The sequence below is a fragment of the Tupaia chinensis genome, unplaced genomic scaffold (genome assembly GCF_000334495.1).
Source record: "Tupaia chinensis unplaced genomic scaffold, TupChi_1.0 Scaffold000057_1, whole genome shotgun sequence".
NCBI classification, from domain to species: domain Eukaryota; kingdom Metazoa; phylum Chordata; class Mammalia; order Scandentia; family Tupaiidae; genus Tupaia; species Tupaia belangeri.
In genome coordinates this window covers 4638040-4659796 of record NW_006159515.1, presented here as the reverse complement: position 1 = coordinate 4659796, position 21757 = coordinate 4638040, and the positions used below count along the sequence as shown (strand labels likewise).

Genomic DNA, 21757 nt, shown 5'->3' with positions numbered 1-21757 from the left:
TTTTCCACTCTCTCTCTGTCACTCTCTGGTCTAATTAAAATAAATAAATAAAGTTAAATAAAATGATTATTGAAAAAAGAGCTACTGGAAATGGGACCAGCAGATAGTGTAATGGTTGGATTGCTGGACCCTTATGTGGCCAAGTACCGTTTGAGTCCTGGACCCAGTGGCTTGAAACTCACACTGGGTGTATGTGTGTGAGCGTGTGCCCAAAATCCCAAGAGAAGAATGGAGAAGGGGTTGTGGGGTTGGTCATCCCCCTTGTGGGTGATTTCTCGCTTTCTGTCCCCATCTTTCTGGTAAGCGCATGCACCCTATAGAAAAAAAAAACTCAAAAAAAAAGAAAAAAAGCTACTGGATGGTTTCTTATATTTGATTAATTTTTTGATAGTGTTTGACATGTTGATTACCTTTCTTCACTCACTTATCCCCTGACCTCAGTGGAATCTTTTTTTTTTTTTTTTAATTTTTTATTATCATCATAATCTTCTTTATATTACATTGGATTACATATAACTTTACAGTGTAGTACATTGCTTTTTCAAAAGGGACCTCAGTGGAATCTTAACCTGATTTTCTTTCTAGTTCTCTGACTCGCCTCTGTCTTCTGTGCAGGAACGATTCCGGCTTCATTGGTAGGTTATCTCTCTGTTATTTGCGCTTTTTGTACCCTGATCCTGAAAGATCTTGCTCTCTTCTTATGCTGTTTCTTTTTTCTTTCTTTTTTTCTTTTTAAGTTTTTTTGCTATAGGGCTCATGCGCTCACCAGACAGACAGAGGGACAGAAAGTAAGAGATTACCCCCTCGGGGGGGATGGCCTTGCCTCAGTCCCTTCTCCTCCATTCTCTTCTCGGGATCTTGGGCACACAGGCACATGTGCCTGGCATGATGAGTTTAAGCTGCTGGGTCCAGGACTCAAACCATGGTTGACTATGTGGGAGTCCAGCCATGTAACTGTCACGCCATCTGCAGGTCCCCTTCTACTGCTATTTCTAAGGTTTCATTCACCTTAGGTTTCCTAATCTGCTCTGTCTCTCTCACATTGCTATTTGGATATTTCAGGCCTACCTGAGACCGAGTGTGACGCAACTGAACTTTGATCCTTGTGGGTTCCTTAGTTCTGAATCTTATTTCAAAAGCAAAAAAAAAAAAAAGTAGAAATTTATCTTTATCATTACCTTTTTTTTTTTTTTGAGAGTTTTTTGCTATAGGGTGCGTGCGCTCGCCAGAAAGACAGAGAGGCAGAGAGACAGAAGTGAGAAATCACCCTCCGGGGGGATGACCACACCACAATCCCTTCTCCTCCATTTTTTTTCTAGGGATTTTGGACCTGTTCCTGTTGTGTTTTTTAAGCGGGTGGCTTGGGACTGATATGGGATCCAGCTGCCTTAACCACCCATACCCCTGGCTGGCCTTGAGCAAGCCTTTTTCATAAATCATTTTGGGATCTGATCATTTCCTTCATTTCCTTACTTCCTTAGCAAGGTCTTTTTTTTTCTTTCTTTCTAAGTTTATGTGTTTATTTCTTCCATGAGTAGGAGCCAGAGGGGCAGCATACCCAGAAGGGTCTCACCGCTGCAGTGCATCTCCAGCCCAGGCCACACTGGATCGTGCCCAGTGTACTCTGGAGGTCTCTAGACAGGAGCTGGAACCTGCCCCTGGGAGCCATTAGTATGGTTTGAGTGATGGTTTGGCCCCTAAGGTTGCGCATTTAGGAATTTGATGTCGGGAGGTGGCGATGCCTGGTGGGCAGTGATCGGATCACGGTGATTGCATCACGGAGGCAGCACTGTGCGGACAGATGACTAATGTCTGCCGAGACGCCAGGACTTCTTCTCCTGAGAAGGGGTTAGTTCTCATGAGAGCTGCCTGTAGATATCTCTCTCTGTGTGCCTGCCGTCCTCCACGCTTCAGTCAGCTGTGCTCTGAGCCTTCTGCTATTTTATGGGACCTTTGGACTTCCCAGCTACCTGAATTGTGAGTCAACATAAACCTCGTTCTCTTCAGTCCACCCAGTCTCAGGATTTCTGCTGGCAGCGCAGTAATGGACTGACACAGCCTCACAAGCTTTGCATCTTACCCCGCTTCACTGTCCGGCTCCCTCAGCAAGGTCTTTTAAAATGTCTCTCACTAGTGAATCTTCTTTATTGGATTGTAAAAGCGTTTATGGGAGGGATGAAGGTGTGGTAGCTAAATAAAGCCCTCCCAAAGATGGCGAGTTTCAAGTCTCTGGAACCTGTGAATATTACCTTATATGACAAAGGGTCTTGTGGATATGATTGAGTTAAGGATCTGGAGATAGGGAGGTTATTTTGAATTATCTGCTTGCCCAATGTAATCATAAAGGTCCTTGTAAGAAGGAGGCTGGGGGGCCAGCAGTTGGCGTGGTGGTTAAAGTGCTGGAATCCCACATCGCTGAACATGGTTTGAGTCCTGAACCTGGTAGCTTGGTTTCTCACTCTCTCTCTCTCTGCTGAGCTCAGATGCCCTATAGCAAATTTAATAATAAAATAAATAAATAAATAAATATTTTTTTTAAAAAAGAAAGAAGCAGGAGGGCCAGCAGGTGGTATGGAGGTTAAAAGTGCTGGATCCCACGTGGTTGACTGTACAGATTGAGTCCTGGACTGGCAGCTTGAAACTTACACCCGTGTGTGTGTGTGTGTGTGTGTGTGTGTGTGTGTGCGCGCACGCGCACACCCAAGATCCTAGGAAGAGGATGGAAGAGAACGGATTGTGGTGTGGCCATCCTTCCTAGGCAGTGATTTCTCACATTCCATCTCACTGTCTCTCTCTGTCTCTCTGGCAAAAGCATGTGCCCGATGACAAAAACCTAAAAAAAAAAAAAAAAAGGAAGGAGGCAGGGGACCAGCAGACTAGTAGGAGACATGAAGGCAGGGGCAAGGGGTTAGAGTGATGTGAGGAAGGAGTCAAGCCAAAGGATCTAGGGGTCTCTGGAAGCTGAAAAAGGCAGGAAATGGATGCTCCCCTGACAGCCTCCAGAAGGGTCCAGAGGCTGATACCTTGATTTCAACACCATGAGGTACATTTCTTTTTAAAAAATTGCTAGAGGGTATGTGCACTCATTAGACGGATGGGGGGTGGGAGGAGAGAGAGAAAGATGGAGGAAACACCCCTCCACGCACACCCCAGTAGGTCATGCCACAGTCCCTTCTCCTCTGTCTTTCCATTCTGTCGGGACTTTGGGCATGCACATACGTGCCTGGAATGTTTTTCAAGTCTCTGGGTCCAGGATTTGAACCACTGTGGGGACAAGTGGGATCCAGCACCCTTAACCACTAGGGTACGGGGCTGACCCTCCCATAAGATGCATTTTTGATATCTACCCTGCAGAACTGTAAGGTAATTTGCATTGTTTTAAGTCGCTCAGTTTGTAATAATTTGTTAAATAGGAAATGAATACAGAAAAATGCTTAGACATTAAAAAAAATCTATCAATGTGTTGACCATATTAGCACATTAAAAGAAACATTTCTATAACCAACTTGGTAGATGTATAAAACTCAACAAACGGGGCCAGCAGATGGCATGGTGGTTACGTGGTTGGACTCCCACATGGCTAACTGTCATTCAAGTCTCAGGCCTGGTGGCTTGAAACTCTTGCTGGGTGTGTGTGAGTGTAACTGCTCAAAATCCTGAGAGGAGAGTGGAGGAGAAGGGATTGTGGCATGGCCATCCCCAAACCCCCAGGGAGTGATTTCTCACTTTCTGTCTCTCTGTGTCTCTCTGGTGAGTGCTTGCGCCCTATAGTAAAAGTCTCTCAAAAATAAAATTCACAACCTCATTCATGAAGAAAACTGGTATATTCGAAAGTCTTTGCTCGCTGTTTGACAACGTTAATTTATCTGGAGCAGTGTATCTGATGTGAAGGTTGTTTTATTGTTATTTTTGTTTTCTTAGCATTAAATTTATTTTAAAATATTTTTAAATTATTTTTTAATCTGCTATAGGGCATGTGTGCTTGAGATAGAGAGAGGGAGAGAAAGAAAGAGAGAGTAGAAGGTGAGAAAGCAAGTCACCAGATCTAGGACTTGAACCGTGGTTGGTCATGTGGGAGTGCAGCGCCTTAACCACAATGCCACCTGCTGGTCCCAGCATTCAGTTTCTTAAAGTCTTGGGATCTTGGTCCATAGACTTCATTTTTTATGAAAGTTTTAAATGTCTGCTCCTCCCTCTGTTTCTCCTTCCCTCATCCTTCATCTTCTCCCCACCTGTTGGTTCCTGCCTTTCCCCTTCCTTTCTTTCTGGTTTCTCTTTCATTCCTGGCAATCTCCCTATGCCCACCCCCAAGCACCCACTTTCCCCTGACAGCAGTTTGGTGGGAGTTTTGGATTCCTAATTGGTCTCCAGGTTTTATGAAGATGGTTTGGACACGTAGCAGATTGGTCACAGGAGCTGGCTCAGACTGGGACGCTGAGTGCTATTTTCTGCCTCCCTCGTCCTCGGGCTCTAGGGTAGTGTAGTCTGGCAGCGTTCGGCCTCCTCACTGGGTCTGGGCAGCTCCACCTTAGCCTGGTTTTAACCGGTGACCTTGGCTCTCTTCAGTGTCAGGCAGGACATTCCTAATGATGGGCACTTTGCATTAAAGGGACTTCCTGCTCCTGGAGTAGCCAGCCTGCAGTTCGCCAGGTCCAGTGGTGTGTGTCAGCAGTTTTCTTGTTTTGAGTCCATGAGATGTTTACCATTTATTTCTGCTCGCTTGTCTTCCTGGTTTCCTTTTCTAGACTTTATTGTCATTGCTGTACATTTGAAGGGGAAAGAACATTTGACATAGGAACTCAGTATATGATCCTTATTTGTGCTAAATTTATTTAAGTCTAAAGACCAGAGAAAAATACCAGGTCACAGAATTGTGTTTTTGTTCAATATCAAGCATCGGTTTCTCTAAGTGACCTGCTTGGTGCCTGACCTGATTGGTATGTGACTGGGACCTACCCTGTGTGTTGGCACTGCTCGGCATGTCTGGGCACAGCTTGCGGGGTCTGGGTCTCTAGCCACAGTGGCTCATTGACCACCTGGTGTGGGACCACATCCTCGGCTGCTTGTTCCTGTTACTTCTAAGTGGCCACCATGGCAACTGCCAGGTTACCGGAGCAGCTGAGGGAGAAGCCCAGAGTCAAGCTTGCTGGAAGACAGAAGGCTGTCTAAAGATGGCAGGGGTGGGTTTGTGTTTACATTACATTTATTCATCTGAATTGCAGCCTATACTAAGGAAGAGGCTCTAAATCCATTGTTACCCTCTTCATCCATTCATTTATCTGACGAATGCACTGCAAAATACTCCCTAGGAGGGGGTGGTGCGCCTTCAGTGGAGAATTTGCAGGCTTTCAAAGAGCAGGAAACTTCTTTTACGTGAAGGGTTAAATAGTATTTAAAAATGTCTATTTTGCGAACAATGGAGTGCTTAGTTGCTTTCAAATTTTCCCGTGAGTTAATCACGTGTTAGTTTTGTTCCCAAGTCTGTACATAGTATTCCCCAAATGGTTGCTAGATATTCTAGTAAAGGGGACTTTCTAATTAAATACAGCAAAGGATCTCCAGCGAACGAGTGTAATTAAGCGCTTCAGATCGCTAGGCTGCACTGATGACCTCGGCTGGGACGCTCCCAGTACCGCGGGGAAGTGTGCTTTCAAAGCTACGAGGACCTGCTTGCCACGGTTTCATGTCATTTTTCTTCACATTAAGAAATGTTTTGGGGCTAGATGGTGACAGTGGCAGTGCAGGGCCCTGTGAGGCTGGCCCACAGGGCAGTGTTCTGGGTTTCATCTGCAGACCTCACCGAGCACGCTGAGCCTGTGTGCCCATGACCCCTGGCTGGCTGGAGCTGGGGGTTGATTGTAGCGGAGAACCCTGTTGAGGGTGCTCACCTCTGTCTGTCTCTCACATATGGAAAAAATAAATGCACAAACTTAAAACAAGTTCTTCGATATCAGTTTTGTACATTTTAAAAAGTTGATTTATCTTCTCTTTGGTGAAACATGCATAACAAAATTGATCATTTTAACCATTCCAAAGGGTACACTTCAGTGGCTTTAAGTGTAGTCATGTGTTTTGTAAGATGAAACACATTCTCAAAGTGGATGGTGGTGATACTTCCACATATTGATTTTTGAAAAAGAATTATTTATTTAATTTTATTTATTCACTCTTTTATTTGACCAGACACACTCACACACACATACACACGGGTGTGCAGAGTGAGGAAGCAAGCCACCAGGTCTGGGACTCGAACCATGGTTGGCCATGTGGGAGTGTCCAGTGCCTTAACCACCACGCCATCTTCTGGTCCCTCCACATATTGATTTTAAAATAATATACTATTTAAAAAATATTGTTAAAAGACAAACCGTGGAAATCTCTGATACGATTTACCTGTCCTCATGGCATTTTATTAGCTTGTGTCGTAGGGAGTTGTAGAGAGTGACAGATAAGCCCACCTTTAACGAACACCAATTGAACAATTTTTTTCCTTTTTTCTTTTTTCAGATTTTTGTCATTGGGAACATGCACTCTCCAGAGAGGAGAGAGACAGAGAGATAGAGAGAGGGAAAGTGAGAAATCACCCTCCGGGGGGATGACCATGCCTCAGTTCCTTTCTTCCCATTTCCCCTCAGGATCTGTGGCACATATGCACATGTGCCCAGCATGATTTTTAAGCTGCTGGGTCCAAGGGTTGAACTGTGGTTGGCCATGTGGGAAGGCCAGCATCTTCCCCTAGTCGCTTACTGGCTCCTCGAACACCTAATCTGATGGCATCTCATGCCCTTTGAGCTAGTTAAATATGGTCCCAGCCCTCAAGTGGCTTCCAGTTCAGAGGGAGCAGCTGGTGCCTTACCGTCTCATAACGTATGGCGTGTAGTGTAAGGGAAATGATAGGGCATTTTGCACAGAGACTCTGAGCCAGTCGGAGATTCATGACAGCATCTGTGCACGTGCACATGAGAGAGAAAGGGAGAGGGGCGCCCCCTCCCTCTCTCTGGTCCTCTAGCCCCTTGGATCATGGACACTTGTGGCTAGCACATTTCAGGCTGACTGGGCTGGGGATTTAAACCACGGTCACTTGTGGGCTTCAGCCTCTCTGGAGCAGCTCATTTGCACTGCACCACCTGGCCCAGTCCCTGTCTTGGTGCTTGTCTCACGTGGGCTTGAGAAGACTTCTTCTGCGGTTGGATGGAGGAGCATGTGTCAGTGAGATACAGCTGGTTGATGGTCTTGCATGGTCTACCACTATAGAATGTCGATGAGAAAACAGTATCTAAAAAATTTTTTTTTGAGAGATTTTTGCCATAGAGCATGTGTATTCACTGGAGAGACAGGGAGAGACAGAAGTGAGAAATCACCTTGCCCTCCTACAATTGCCATGCCGCAATCCCTTCTCCATTCTTCTCTTGGGATTTTGGGCATGCATGCACACATGCCTGGTGTGAGTTTCAAGCCACAGGATTTCAGACTCCAACCACGGTCAACCACGTGGGAGTCCTGCACCTTAACACTATGCCACCTCGTGGCCCCACGGAAACAGTCTTGATGACTTCAACAGTGACTGGATATTTGTCTGTTTCTCCTTAAATTTCTGCCAGTTTTTGCTTTATGAAGCACTGTTATTAGTAGGCACATACACATTAACACTGTTCTTTCTTCTTGGTGAATTAATCCTGTTGTTATATAATGTTCTTTATCTCGTGTAAATTTCTTTGCATTGAGGTCTACTTTTTTTCTTTTTTTAAGAATTATTTATTTATTTATTATGTTTTTAACATGAGTTTTGCCAGAGAAAGACAGAGAGAGAGAGAGAGTGAGTGAGCGCAAGCTGTTAGGTTCGGGACTTGAACCACAGTTGGTTATGTGTGAATTCCAGCACCTTAGCCACCATGCCACCTGTTGGCCCCAAGAATGTAATTTTTTTTTAAGATTAGGTTTTGCCATGGGGTACATGTGCTTGCCAGAGAGAGATATATAGAGAGAAAGTGAGAAGTCACCCCTGAGAGGGGATGGCCACACTATAGCCCCTTCTCTTCCGTTCTCCTCTTGGGATTTTGGGCATGTACGCCCACGCGCCTGGTGTGAGTTTCAAGCCACTGGGTCTGCGATTTGAACTGCAGTCGGCTATGTGGGAGTCCAGCACCTTAATCACTATGTCAAATGCTGGCCTGAGTAGCTTTCACTTAGACCCCAGGTATTAGGCCGAATATACCTGTAGTTCAGTGCTGTTTAACACTGAGGTTCAATCTATTTGATGAGGATAGAGACCGAGCAAAATATCTTTTCCAGTATATTTTACTCATCTAATCAACTAATATGAAATTTTTTATTAATCGAAAGTTATAAAATTCAGGTACAATTTTGACCTTGCCTATATCCAAGCATTTAATTAAAAAAAAAAATTTTTTTTAAGGTTTTTGCCATATGACTCATGTATTTCCTGGAGAGAGACAGAGAGAGAAAGTGAGAAAATACCCGTCAGGGGAGATGGCCATGCTGTAATCTTCTCTCCTCTTGGGATTTTAGGCATGTGTGTGTGTGTGTGTGTGTGTGTGTGTGTATGCCTGGTGTGATTTTTCAAGCCACCAGGTTTGGGACTTGAACCATAGTTGGTTGTGTGGGAATCCAGGACCTTAACCATCTTGCCACCTACTGGCCCTCATTTAAATCTATTTTTAACAAGTCAATAAGCACCTGTTGGCATGGTGCTTAAGGTAGCTGGATTCTACATAGCCAAATATGTGGTTCAAGTCTTGGACCTGGCAGTTTGGAAGATACACTGGGCATTTGAGTATGTGTGTGAGTGCCCAAAATCCTGAGAGGAGAACGGAGAAGGGATTGCGGTGTGGCCATTCCCCCTCAGGAAGGGGTGATGCTATCTCACTTTCTCTTTCTCTCCAGTCAGTGCCCTATACCAAAAGAAATATTTAAAAAAGTCATAAGGGGGACCAGCAGTTAGCGTAATGGCTATGTCGCTGGACTCCCACGTAGTCGACCGCGGTTTGCGTCCTGGACTCGGTGGCTTAAACTCACGCCGGGCGTGTGTGCGTGCGTGCCCAAGATCCCGAGAGGAGAATGGAGAAGGGATTGAGAGGAGAATGGAGGAGAAGGGATTACAGCGTGGCCATCCCCCCTGGGGGCTGATTTCTCACTTTGCCTCTCTCTGTCTCTCTCTCTCTGTCTGGCGAGCGCACGTGCCCTATAGCAAAAACCTCTCAAAAAAAAAGTCATAAGGAAGTTTTTTTTTGTTTTTTGTTTTTTTTTGTCCTGTAAGTTGAAAAAAGACACCCTTTGTTCTGCTACTTCATTATTCAGAAATAATAGGCTGACACAAATAAGTTCCCTCTAAAGATGAAAACAGAACTCTAAAGTATTATTGGGGCTTCAGAAAAGTTGTGACTTTCCGCTTTAAAAGGCTTTACCTGGAGGCTGGATGGTGGTACAATGGTAAAATGCAGCATTCCCCACGACTCCCCCCAGGGGAGGACTAGTTTGTGTACAGAGACCTTCCGAGTACATTAGGCAGCGCTTGTGGTCTGGGGCTGGCCGAAGCTGGAGGTGGCCCACAGCACGAAGACTCTGGTGGAGATGCTCGCTCTCTCTCTCTCTCTCTCTGTCTCTCTCTCATTGGAAGAAAGAAACTTCATTAAAACAAAGGGGAAAAGTTTAGGAAGACCGACTCTTCTACTTAGTGGTAGATTTTTTTTTTTCTTAGAGCCAGTTTGTGGAGTGTTTGGCTGGATCCCACACGGCCCACTGTGCAGCTCAAGTCCTGGACCTGGTGCCCAAGAAACATGCTGGGTCCGTGTGGTCCATGCCCAAAATCCCAAGAGGAGGGAGAAATTGTGGCAAGGGGATTGTGGCATGACCATTCCCCATGGGGGATGCTTTTTTACCCCTACCATATGCCCCATCTGTCTGGTGAGTGTATGTCTAGAAAACTGAAAAAGAAAAAGATATTTTCATTTATTTATTTGCAAAATATATATCCAGGAAATCCTACTTTAATTGATTAGTTTAGTTCAGTTTAAACTTTCCATGATAATATTTTTTCTTTATTGTTAAAGTATATACAAAGGAGTTTATACTTTTCAAGGTGTTGAAGTTTTTTTTTTTTTTTTGGAGAGATTTTCACTGTAGGGCGCGTGCGCTCACCAGACAGACAGAGAGAGACATAGAGACAGAAAGCGAGAAATCACCCCCCAGGGGGGATGGTCACGCTGCAATCCCTTCTCCTCCATTCTCCTCTCGGGATCTTGGGCACGCATGCACACGCGCCCGGCGTGAGTTTTAAGCCACCGGGTCCGGGATAGGAACCGCGGTCGCCTATGTGGGAATCCAGCGACATAGCCATTACGCTAACTGCTGGTTCCCATGGTGTTGAAGTTTTTGAGACATAAACCCATCCAGTCGACCTAGGCAGTATCGTCACTCTTCAGAATAGCATCTGCATTGGGGCCGGCAGGTGGCATGGTGGTTAAGGGCGCTGGACTCCCACATGGCCGACTGCGGTTCAAGTCTTGGACCTGGTGACTTTGTTTCTTCCTCTCTCTTGCTTGCTCTGTCCTTTTCTGGTCAAATGAACAATCAGTCAATCAATAAATATTAAATAAAATCATTCTTTAAAAACTTAAAAAAAAAAAAAAAGAATGGCATCTTCACTGCTTGTATACAGTTTTTTTTTGTATTGTTAAGGCAAAGAAAACTCCCCACAGGGGGGCCAGCAGATGGCATGGTGGTTAAGTTGCTGGACACTCCCACATGGCTGACCATAAAGTCCTGGACCTGGTAGCTTGCTTTCTCACTTTCCCTCTCTCTCTCTCTCTCTCTCTCTGATCAAAATAAAATAAATACATGAATAAATAAAATTAAATAATTAAAAAGAAAACACCCCACAACAATACTGAAATTGAGTTTCAAAGTGGTTTTAAACTCTTTTCTAGGTGAGTTGTAAATATTTCGAGAACTAAGGCAGCAGAGAATTGTTTTACTTTTAATTTGCAAGAGAGTGTATATGTTTCCTGGAGCGAGAGAGAGACAGAGACAGAGAGAGAGAGAGACAGAAGACAGACACAGCCTCCCTTGATAATGGCCATGCCGTGATCCCTTTTCCTCCCTTGTTTTCCAGCCACTGGGCCTGGGACTTGAATCATGCCGTCAGCCGTGTTACTGACCGCTAGGCAAAACGGCTGGCCCACAAAGTGCATTTAGAGGAAAGACTGGAAGTAAAAAGTCACAATAATGCTGGAGTCTCTCTCCTTTTTACTTGGTGACGCATATTCGTTACAGGAGTTTTGGGCATGTTAACATACACATACACATATGTATTATCTTTTGGTTCTTTTCCTCATGTGCCTGTCTGTTGCCATGTATTTTGCTAAGACTGGGAAGACCTCATTTAGGTGTGTAGTTCTATTCTTTATTTCATAGACAGTGATGTAGTGTTGGAACTTTTTAAATTTTTTTAAGAGGGAGGTTATTTTGCTGTAGAGCACGTGCACTTGCTGGAGGGACAGAGAGAGAGACAGACAGAAATCACCCCCCAGAGAGGATGGCCACACTGCAATCCCTTCTCCTCCATTCTCCTCTCGAGATCTTGGGCACACAATTGTGGGAACTTTTTCTTTGCAACCTCAGATGATGGCTTTAACATTTAATATCGAAAGTCTTGAAATAAATTGCCATCCGAATATACCTATGAGGTAATAAACTTTTACCACCTAACACTGTGCTAGGGGAGATTTAAAAAAAGAATTTAAGGCATAGTCTCTGCCTACTAGGACCTTATCATCTGGTGTAAGAAAGTGCAAAAACTAACAATCTGTAAAGTCGTTAGAATAAGATCACTGGCAGGACCAGCAGTTGGCGTAATGGCTATGTCACTGGACTCCCATGTAGCTGACTGCGGTTTGAGTCCCGGCCCTGGTGACTTAAACTCATGCCGGGCACATGTGCATGCGTGCCCCTTGAGAGGGGAATGGAAGAGGAGGGATTGTGGTGGTGTGGCCTCCCCCCAGGGGGTGATTTCTCACTTTCTGTCTATCATTCTGCCGAGTGCATGCCGAGATTAAATGCTAACATTTGCGTCAAGTACTTTTGGGGTTCAGGTAAAAGGAGATCCTTCCAAAGCTGAAGTACTTGGGAGAGAGCCAGTGGTAGAAGTGACACTTTAAATGCATTTTAATGATAGGCAATATCTGAGGGGAATAAACTATAGGGAATAAGTGAGACTTGAGCTTTAAATAAAGTTTATGTTTACCTGATTGATGCATTCTTTTTAAATGACTGAATACTGTAAGTATTTCAGTCTTTTTCTTACAGAAGCCCCCCAAAACAAATAAAACACAACCACAATTACAACAATGAAATTGCTATGAACAGGATCCAAAATGGGCACAGGGCACTGGAGATGGGGCTGGGAGTGGGACAGGGATCCTGGTCTGAGGGCAGAAGAGCAGCTTGGTGCCGGGACTAAGCCAGGCTGCTATAGCCAGGAGAATAGTCTTGCTTTCAACTGAGCCGTGTTTAGAAGCCTGTGGCGACCGTGGATGCCTTTCCTTGCAGTTGATGTTAAAGGAATTACATGGTGTTTATGTCTGAGTGTTTTACATTAAGATGTTGGTCTGTGGGTCAGCAGGTGGGTTTGGGGTTAAGGTGCCAGATCCCACATGGCCAGCTTCGTGGCCTGAGTGCCAGAACAGCATCTTGAGAATCATGCTGGGTGCATGTGTATTCATGCCCACAATTCCCCGGAGGAGAGGGGAGCGGGAGGGACTGCGAACTGGCTCTTCCCCCCCGGGGGGGGTGTTGATTTCTCTCTCTCTCTCTCTGTCTCTCTCTGGTGAGCAATGCACCCTTTTTGCATAAACTAAAAAAAAGGATATTGGTCTGTATACCTGTTGGGTAAGGACTGTACCTTTACTTTTTTTTGAGAGAGAGATTTTTGCTATAGGGTGCATACACTCGCTGGACAGACAGAGAAAGAGAGACAGAGACAGAAAGTGAGAAATAACCTCCTGGCGGGGGGGGGGGAATGGTCACGCCACAGTCCTCTCTCTTCCCGGAATTGTGGGCATGCATACACACGCACTGGTATGAATTTTTTTTTTTTAATTATTATTTTTTTTATTTTGTATTTATTCATTCATTTATTTATTTTTTAATTTGACCAGAGAGAGACAGAGGGTGAGAGTGAAAGAGAGGAAGTGAGAAAGCAAGCCATCGGATTCAGGACTCGAACCCTGGTCGGCCATGTGGGAGTGTCCAGCGCCTTAACCACCACGCCACCTGCTGGTCCCAGCACTGGTATGAATTTTAAGCCAAGGGTCCAGGACTCTAACTGCAGTCAACTATGTGGGAGTCCAGCAACGTAACCATTGTGCCATCTACTGGTCCCACCTTTACCTTTCAACCCACAATATAATTTTGTGCTTACTTGGAAAATATTGATAAAGAGAACCCTGAACTCTCTAAAAGAGTACTTTTTTAGTTGTTTTATTAGACCTTATTCAAAACAAATATATATATTTATAATTATTTTATTTAATTTTATTGATTCATTAATTTATTTCAATTTGACCAGAGAGAGAGAGAGACAGGGAGAAAAAGAGAGAGAGAAAGTGAGAAAGCACGTCACCAGGTCCAGGACTCAAACTGTGGTCAGCCATGTGGGAATGTTTAGTGCTTTAACCACTATGCCATCTGGTGGTCCCTAAAAGAAATATTATTAAAAAACTATTTCACGGACCAGCAGGTGGCATGGTGCTTAAGGCGTTGGACTCCCACATAGATGACCATGGTTCAAGTCCCAGACCTGGTGGCTTACTTTCTCACTTTCCTTCTCTTTTTTGTTTCTCTCTGATGAGTGCATGTGCCTTATAACAAATAAAATAATAATAATAAATAAAATTTTAAAAACTTAAGAAAGAAAATTACTTCCTAAGAAAAGTTTTTCTACTTTAGACTGTTTTTCAGTTTGACGGGGAAATGGAGCATAGGTGTTCAGATACACAGTTGTGCCCTAGTTTTCTATATCTGCCATGTAAATTGATGTTAATCTGATTGGCAGTGACTTCAACTGGAAAACTGTTAAGAAAAGCCATTTCAAAAATGTACTAATCTCCATTATTTTAAGAGAATAGATTTATCTTGGAATGCAACAACTTGCTCTTTTTTTATAAGTTTTTTTAATTAAAAATTATTTACTTAATTTTATTTGTTATTTATTATTTATCTTTTAAGTTGACCAGAGAGACAGAGGAACAGAGAAAGGGAAAGTGAGGAAGCAAGCCACCAGCTCTAGGACTCGATCTGTGGTCGACCACGTTGGGGAGTCCATTGCCTTAACCACCATACTACCTACTAGCCCCCAACTTACTTTTTAATATTGAATGCTTAGCCTCTGTTAAGCAAAAACAGATAGATAACACAGTGTTGTAGAGAGAGAAGTCTTAAAAATGGAGTAGATAGTTCTGAATTTTGAGTAGGCTTAGAACTTAATATCCGCATCAATCCTTTTAGGAAGAAATGTAAAATAGACCAGGACCGAATGTGAGAGTATTTAAACGGTTCTTGAGATTTTCCGGTTCATGTATTGTGATATTGAACCCTTCAGTCCTAGGCTTTAATTTGTGCCTGGCACTGACCTGATGCCATGCAGGGACACTCACATCCCTCTGTTCAGTCCCCCTCATTATCCCAACTTCCTGGGGAGCTTGCTTCGAACTGGGCACGAGAGCGTGTTATTAAAATATTGGGATCCTCTGGCTACATGTCACAGCGTAGTGCTTGGTATCAGATGTATGTACTGATAAACAGAAGAGGAAGCTAAAGTTGTTCACTCTGATTTTACTTATATTTGAAGGAGATATCATGGAAATTATTTGCTTAGGCAGTGTATTAGACCTGTAAGAAATGGAATTGTGGGCAGTATAGTTCCTGAGCTTATCCGTTGTTGCATTGTTGTTTTTCAGTGCATATTCAATAAGAAATCCAATGATCATTACCATGCGAAGCAATCAGATTTGTAATTTTGAGTGTATTTGCCGATGATGGTAATTTTTTTTTTTTGCTGGGTGCGTCTGTTAATACGGAGATTTGTCTTTTCAGGTTCATGTGAAAATGGCGGATGAGGCTGTCTGTGTTGGCCCAGCTCCTACCAGTAAAAGCTACCTCAACATGGAGGCCATACTGGAAGCCATTAGGAAAACCAGGGCGCAAGCTGTGAGTCTGAATGAATCTATCTGCTGCAGCTGTTTCATATGCAGTGTGCAGAAAGCTAGAGTTTGTATTCAAAAAAAGTAGGAAAGAATGATTGAAAATGCTGCTGCAGTTAGTTCGTGTCACATGAGTTAAATGTGGCCCACTCGCTACTGGAAATCAAAGGCTTTGTAGCATCTGGCAGTGTTGGTCGCTGATCCTGCAGGTGGCTGCTGGATTCAGCTTTCACACCAGGGAGCAGTTTCAGTTCATTTCCAAATTTGCTAGGAAAAAAGAAATCCCAATTAGTTTTGAGTATTAACCCTTTCAGTGTAATGAGAGAATTAAAAAAAATTTCTGTGTTATAAACTAGATCTAAAGAGCCCTGTTTAATTCTGTTTTAATCATTTAAAATTAGGTACCTTTAGTTATACTTCCAGAATTAAAAACACTGCGTTTGGTATGACTTTCAGTTTTTTAGTGTCAATAGAATGCCCACAACTGACATAGATAGGTCAGTAATTCTCTTTATGCCCAATTCTATTTCAGTGGAGTGGAGTGCAAGGAAAAAAACTGATTTCTGACATCAGGAATACTGATTTTTTTTTTTTAAATATCAGAGAACTAATTATATGTAATGTTAAAAACTGTGCAGAGTTATCGTTAAAATTGGATGAAAGCGTCCAACCCCAGCAATTACCCTGGAGTGCTTCAATTAGTGCTTACATTTCTTTTGAAAGAAATGTTTTAGTAAGATGCATGTTTAAATAAAAAGCTGAATTCATGAGACCATATTATAGATGTTTACAGTTTATTACCACAGTTAATGAGGGCAAAACTTTTAGCCTTTTAACTATAGCTTCTCAGAATACAATCTTTGGTTTCATGTTTATATAAAATGAAATTGGTGGATAAATCTCTTTTGCTATGATGTAGCTGTTTAAATTATTTTGAACCATGTTCATAAAGCTCAATTTACCACTTTAAAGATTCTGATGTGTAGTAGCTATTTCTAGTTACAATATTGTTTCCTTCAGAAATTTGACTTTCCTTTTTTTTTTAAAGAATTGTTTAATTTTTTATCATTATTTTTTCAAAAAATGATTTGTTAATCATACTTATTGTTATTGTTATTATGATTATTTTAAAAATTTGCTACAGGGCATGTGTGTTTACCAGAGAGGGACATAGAGAAAAAGTGAGAAAGCAAGTTGTTAGATCCAGGACTTGAACCAGAGTTGGCCATGCGTGAGTCTAGCGCCTTAATCACCATACCACCTGCTGGCCCCTTGACTTTCCTTTTAGCAGAATTGTTTCACTAGAAATGTATTCAACATTGACTGATATTAAGTGGCTGAATACTTTTGCCCCGTGTGGTAAAGTCAGAAATTACTTGATTAGAGAAGGGGGTGGAATTCAGATGGAGCCATGTGGCCTGTGGGGGGGGTCATGCAAAGTAGTTGTGAAGGGCTAATTGGGGGTAAGGAGGGAAAAGAGAGTGGCTGTTAGAATAAAAAATTCAGAGTACGAAGTAAGACTATACCTGCGTTATTAGTACAGTTTGACAGAAAGAACTCACCGAGAATGACTGGATATATTAATGCCATCAGAAATAAAATATGTTCTCTGAGTTAGTAGCCTGACTTTAGGATTAAGCAATTTCTGATAAAGCAAAGAAAGGGAAGTTTAGGGCTGGCCCTGTGACCAAGTGGTTCAGGGAGTCAGATTCCACATGGCCAACGGTGCAGTTCAAGTTCCAGAGCTGGTGTCCTGAGAAACAAGCTGGGTGCATGTGTGCATCTCCCCCAGGTCCCATCAGGATGGAGAAATGGAAGAGAAGGGAATGTGGCGCGACTGTGCCCATTGAGGGCACTTTCTTCCTCTTCCACATTTTCTAGCTCTCTTTCTCTGGTGAGTGCAAAAGCCCTCTGGCAATTTTTTTTTTTTTTTAAGAATTATTTTATCTGGGACCAGCAGGTGGCGAGGTGGTTAAGGTGCCGCATACTCCACACTGTTCCTCACCTCACATGGCCACCACGCCACCTGCCGGCCCCCAGTTTTTTTTGTTTTTTTTTTTTAAAGAGGAATTTAGAGTTTTGCATCTCACCATATAGCTCTTTGACCACCAACTACTGTGAAATTCTCCAAACTTGTCAAAATTAGACTCAGAAAATCTAGGAGGAGTTTGTTGACTCGTATAGACAAATGCAGGTAGTCAGGAAAATACATAGGTGTATGATCCTGCTAGGATTAGATCTAAGGTGCTATGTGGAAAGGATAAAATAGATAGCTTCTTGGAATTTGATTCTGTCTCTAGGAATATGAGCTAGAGGGGCAAGCAGATGACATGGTGGTTATGTCGCTGAACTCCTCCCACATGGCTGATTGTGGTTCAAGTCCCAGCCCCAATGGTTTGAAACTCATGCCAGATATATGTGCCCAAGATCCTGGGAGGAAAATGGAGGAGAAAGGATTGTAGAGTGACCATCCCTCCTCTGGGGTGATGGGATGATTTCTCACTTTCCTTCTTACTGCCCTCCCTTGCAAGCCTCCCCCTCTCCCCCAATAGGGCTGGGAATGCATGTGCCCTAAGGCAAAACATCTAAAAAAAAAAGAAAAAGAAAAAGAAATATGAGCTAGAGCTAATTAGTGTGTAAGAAAAGTAACCTTACTCAAGGGCCCTGGGGTAATAAACTCCTTAATCCACTCTACGTTTTGCTCATAAATACAGGCTCTACTATATGATGAAATTGAAAGTGCTTTCTACTTTCATTCCTAAGGTACATCCAGGTTATGGATTCCTTTCAGAAAACAAAGAATTTGCCAGATGTTTGGTAAGTTTATAAAGAAATAGAAGCTGTTTTGTTGAGAAGGCAGTGGAGTGGCACTGCTTTTATAAATATGCATAGTGATGACTTATAGAATTTCAATTGACCCAACGATTCTTTGAAGATTATTTGTTACAAGAGTTTTTATTTCTGTAACCAAAGTCATGATTGAAGAACAATTCTAAAACTGGAAATTTTAGAAATTATAGAAATTTTAGAAATATTTATAAATTATAATTTCACCATTTACCTGATGAATGGTACCCAGTTTATTAAATTGTATGATCTTTGAATTTGAAAATTAAAAACTAAAGGTTTTTAGCTGATAAAATGTCAGGGAATATAGTCATTTATTAGAATGATTTAATTATTATGCCAGGAGCATGGATTTTTAAGTGGAAATTTCTTCTAAAAACTGATAATTATGCTCATAAGTAATTTCAAATTCACGGAACAACAAAATACAAGTATATCACAGAAAAAAAGTACAACATAATGGAAAATAAAGTAAGACAATTAAAGACAGAAGTAAGATTCAAAATTTTCCCCTTTCATTACATATTATGGGATTATGATAAAACCTTACCACTGCCTTTATTTTGGGAAAAGTATTTTTTAAAATGATCTGAGTGCTCTGGAGATCACCAGCCTGCTTAGGTGAATTAACCTTCATTGCTCTTAATCTAATTTTCCAGGTGTTTTTATAAGATGGTACTGAATCTTTAGTTTTTAGGTACTAAAATATGATTCTGATGAATATAAATCTTTTAAAAATAATCATTTAATTTTATTTACTATTATTATTATTTTCTACATAATTATTTAATTTAATTTCATTCATTATTATTATTTATTTATTTGATCAGAGAGTGACAGAGAGACAGAGAGAGAGAGAAGGAAGATAAGAAGCAAACCATCAGGTCCGGGACTTCAACTGTGGTTTGCCATGTGGGAGCCTAGCGCCTTAACCACCATGCCACCTGCTGGCTCCTGTTGTTATTGTTTTTAAACTTGCTAACATATGCTCACCAGAGATAGACAGAAAGAAGGAATGTGAGATAGGAAGCTGCCAGGCCTAGGACTTGAACTATGCTTGGCTATGTGGGAGTCCAGGGCCTTAACTACTATGCTACCTTCTGGCCCAGTTATAGATCTGTTGATGAGATGGATTATGCCATGTCTTTAATTGTCTTACTTTATTTTCCAATATGTTGTACTTTTTTTCTGTGATATACTTGTATTTTGTTGTTCCGTGAATTTGAAATTACTTATGAGCATAATTATCAGTTTTTAGAAGAAATTTCCACTTAAAAATCCATATATTCGGAGCCAGCAGATGGCATAGTGATTGTGTCGCTGGATTCCCATGTAGTTGACTGTGACTCCATTTTGGGACTCAGTAGCTTAAAATTCATACTGGGCATGTATGCGTGCATGCCCAAAATCCTAAGAGGAGATGGAGGAAAAGGGATTGTGGTGTGGCCATCTCCCTGGGGGTGATTTCTCCCTTTCTGTCTCTTTGTCTCTTGGGAGAGCCCATGCCCTATAGCAAAACTCTCTTTAAATAAAAACATCATAAATTTAACTTGGAAAAATTCTTAAGACTGTAGAATTCTAGCTTAGAATTGTCTTTTATAAAAATTTCACCAGAGATGTGTGTGCTTGCCAGAGAATGAGAGAGAGAGAGACAGGCAGAGAGAGAGAAAGGGAGAGAGAAAGTGACAAAGCACTTTCCTCCCTGGACAGTGGTCACACCACAGTCCCTTTTCCTCCATCTCTGCCTCCTTTTGGGATTTTGGGTGTGCACGAACAAGCACCCAGCACATTTTTTCAAGCCCCCGTGCCCAGTCTCGAACCATGTGGTCAGCCACATGGGATACAGCTGCCTTGACTGCCAGGCTGTGGGCTGGCCCCTAGAACTGTTTCAACCAGCTTTCTTTATATAAGGTTTAAATACTAAGGCCTGGGGACCAGCAGTTGGCGTAATGGCTATGTCGCTGGACTCCCATGTAGTCGACCGCAGTTTGAGTCCTGGACTTGGTGGCTTAAACCCAAGCCAAGCCTGTGTGCATGCGTGCCCAAGATTCTGAGAGGAGAATGGAGGAGAAGGGATTGCGGCATGGCCATCCCTCCTGGGGAGCAATTTGTTGCTTTTTGTCTCTCTGTCTCTCTCTGTCTTTCTGGTGAGTGCATGTGCCCTATAGCAAAAATCTCTTAAAAAAAAAAACCAAAACACGAAAAAAACAACAAAAAAACTAAGCCTGAAGACTAAACTAATACCTAACAAAATGTCTGGAGGAGGCAGATTAATTGGATGTATTCCAAGTCCAGATTTACCAGGTTTTATTGAGCATATTCAATTTTTTTTCTTAGATTCTACTTTTTGTTTTCTGTCTTCCTTGGAATTTTTACTGAGGGTCTGTTATTACGAAACAATTTAAATATATTATTTATATGTTCGTGTACCATATAATGTTCTATTTTTAATTTAATTTATTTTTTTCTTTTAAATAATTATTTTATTTGACTTTATTTATTTACTTACTTATAAGTAAGTAAATAAGTATTTATTTAAATAAATAAGAGTGAGAGAGAGAGAGAGAAAGTGAGAAAGCAAGCCAGGTCTGAGACTTGAACTGTGGTCAGCTATGTGCCTCTAACCACTATACCACCTGCTGGCCCCTATTTAATTAAATTAATTAATTAATAAATTTTGGAGAGGTTTTTGCTATAGGGCATGTCTTCTGGCCAGAAAGACAAGAGAGAGACAGAGAGACAGAAAGAGAGAAATCACCTGCCAGAGAGACAAGAGAGAGACAGAGAGACCAAAAGAGAGAAATCACCCACCACGCCGCAGTCTCTTCTTTTTCATTTTCCTCTAGGGATCCTGGGCATGCACGCACATGTACCTGGCGTGAGTTTAAGCCACCAAGTCCGGGACTTGAACTGTGTTTGACTTCGTGGGAGTCCAGTGATGTAGCCATTACACCAATTGCTGGTCCCTTAGTTTTGAAAATTTTTGCTGTAGGGCGTGTGCACTAGCTGGAGAGACAGAGAGAGACAGAGACAGCCCAGATCCCAGGCCACCACAGCATTTCGCACTTGGAGTCAGTGATTCCCCAGTGCCTAAGCTGTGCAGGTGTCGTCGACTCCTTCAGCGACAAGTCCCTGGCCCTGCGCAACCGGCCACGCCACAGCTCCCCAAAGGCACCCACGTGGAAAGCACGGGTGCTCAGCTCGGGAAGCTCGTACTCCCAGAAGTTGCTGCCACCAGTGCTGGGGATTGGGTCCTGCCCGCAGCCCACACCACCGCTGCATGCCGGATGCCTGGGCTGCCTTCAGCCATGCCTTCCCCACTCCCTTCTCCTGAAATTATGATTTTTAATTCCTTTGCATCACTCAATCTTTAAATATTTGTATAAAATATTTTCAGTGTAAAAAAATTGTTTATATATTGTGTATACAAATGACGGTATGTTAATATTTCATTGTTGTAACATAGATTAGCTCAGTATATGGTATTATTAATTTTGTAATGGTATAATATTTATTTTTAAAAGAATTATTTAATTGAATTTTATTTATTCACTCATCTATTTTTTTTTTTTTTGAGCGTTTGCGCTCGCCAGAAAGACAGAGAGACAGAGAGAGAAAGCGAGAAATCACCCCCCAGGGGGGATGGCCACGCTGCAATCCCTTCTCCTCCAGTCTCCTCTCGGGATCCTGGG

At 42.4% G+C, this 21757-nt stretch overlaps 1 protein-coding gene across 1 annotated transcript in view; it reads left to right on the top strand.

Moving 5' to 3' along the window:
- The window catches only part of PCCA (propionyl-CoA carboxylase subunit alpha), a 398674-nt gene that overhangs the window by 27155 nt on the left and 349762 nt on the right, over positions 1 to 21757 (top strand). Inside the window, exons 6-7 of the mRNA XM_006141526.3 lie at positions 15112 to 15225; positions 17982 to 18035. Of these exons, the coding sequence (XP_006141588.1) occupies positions 15112 to 15225; positions 17982 to 18035 (168 nt within the window). The remainder of the gene's footprint in view (positions 1 to 15111; positions 15226 to 17981; positions 18036 to 21757) is intronic.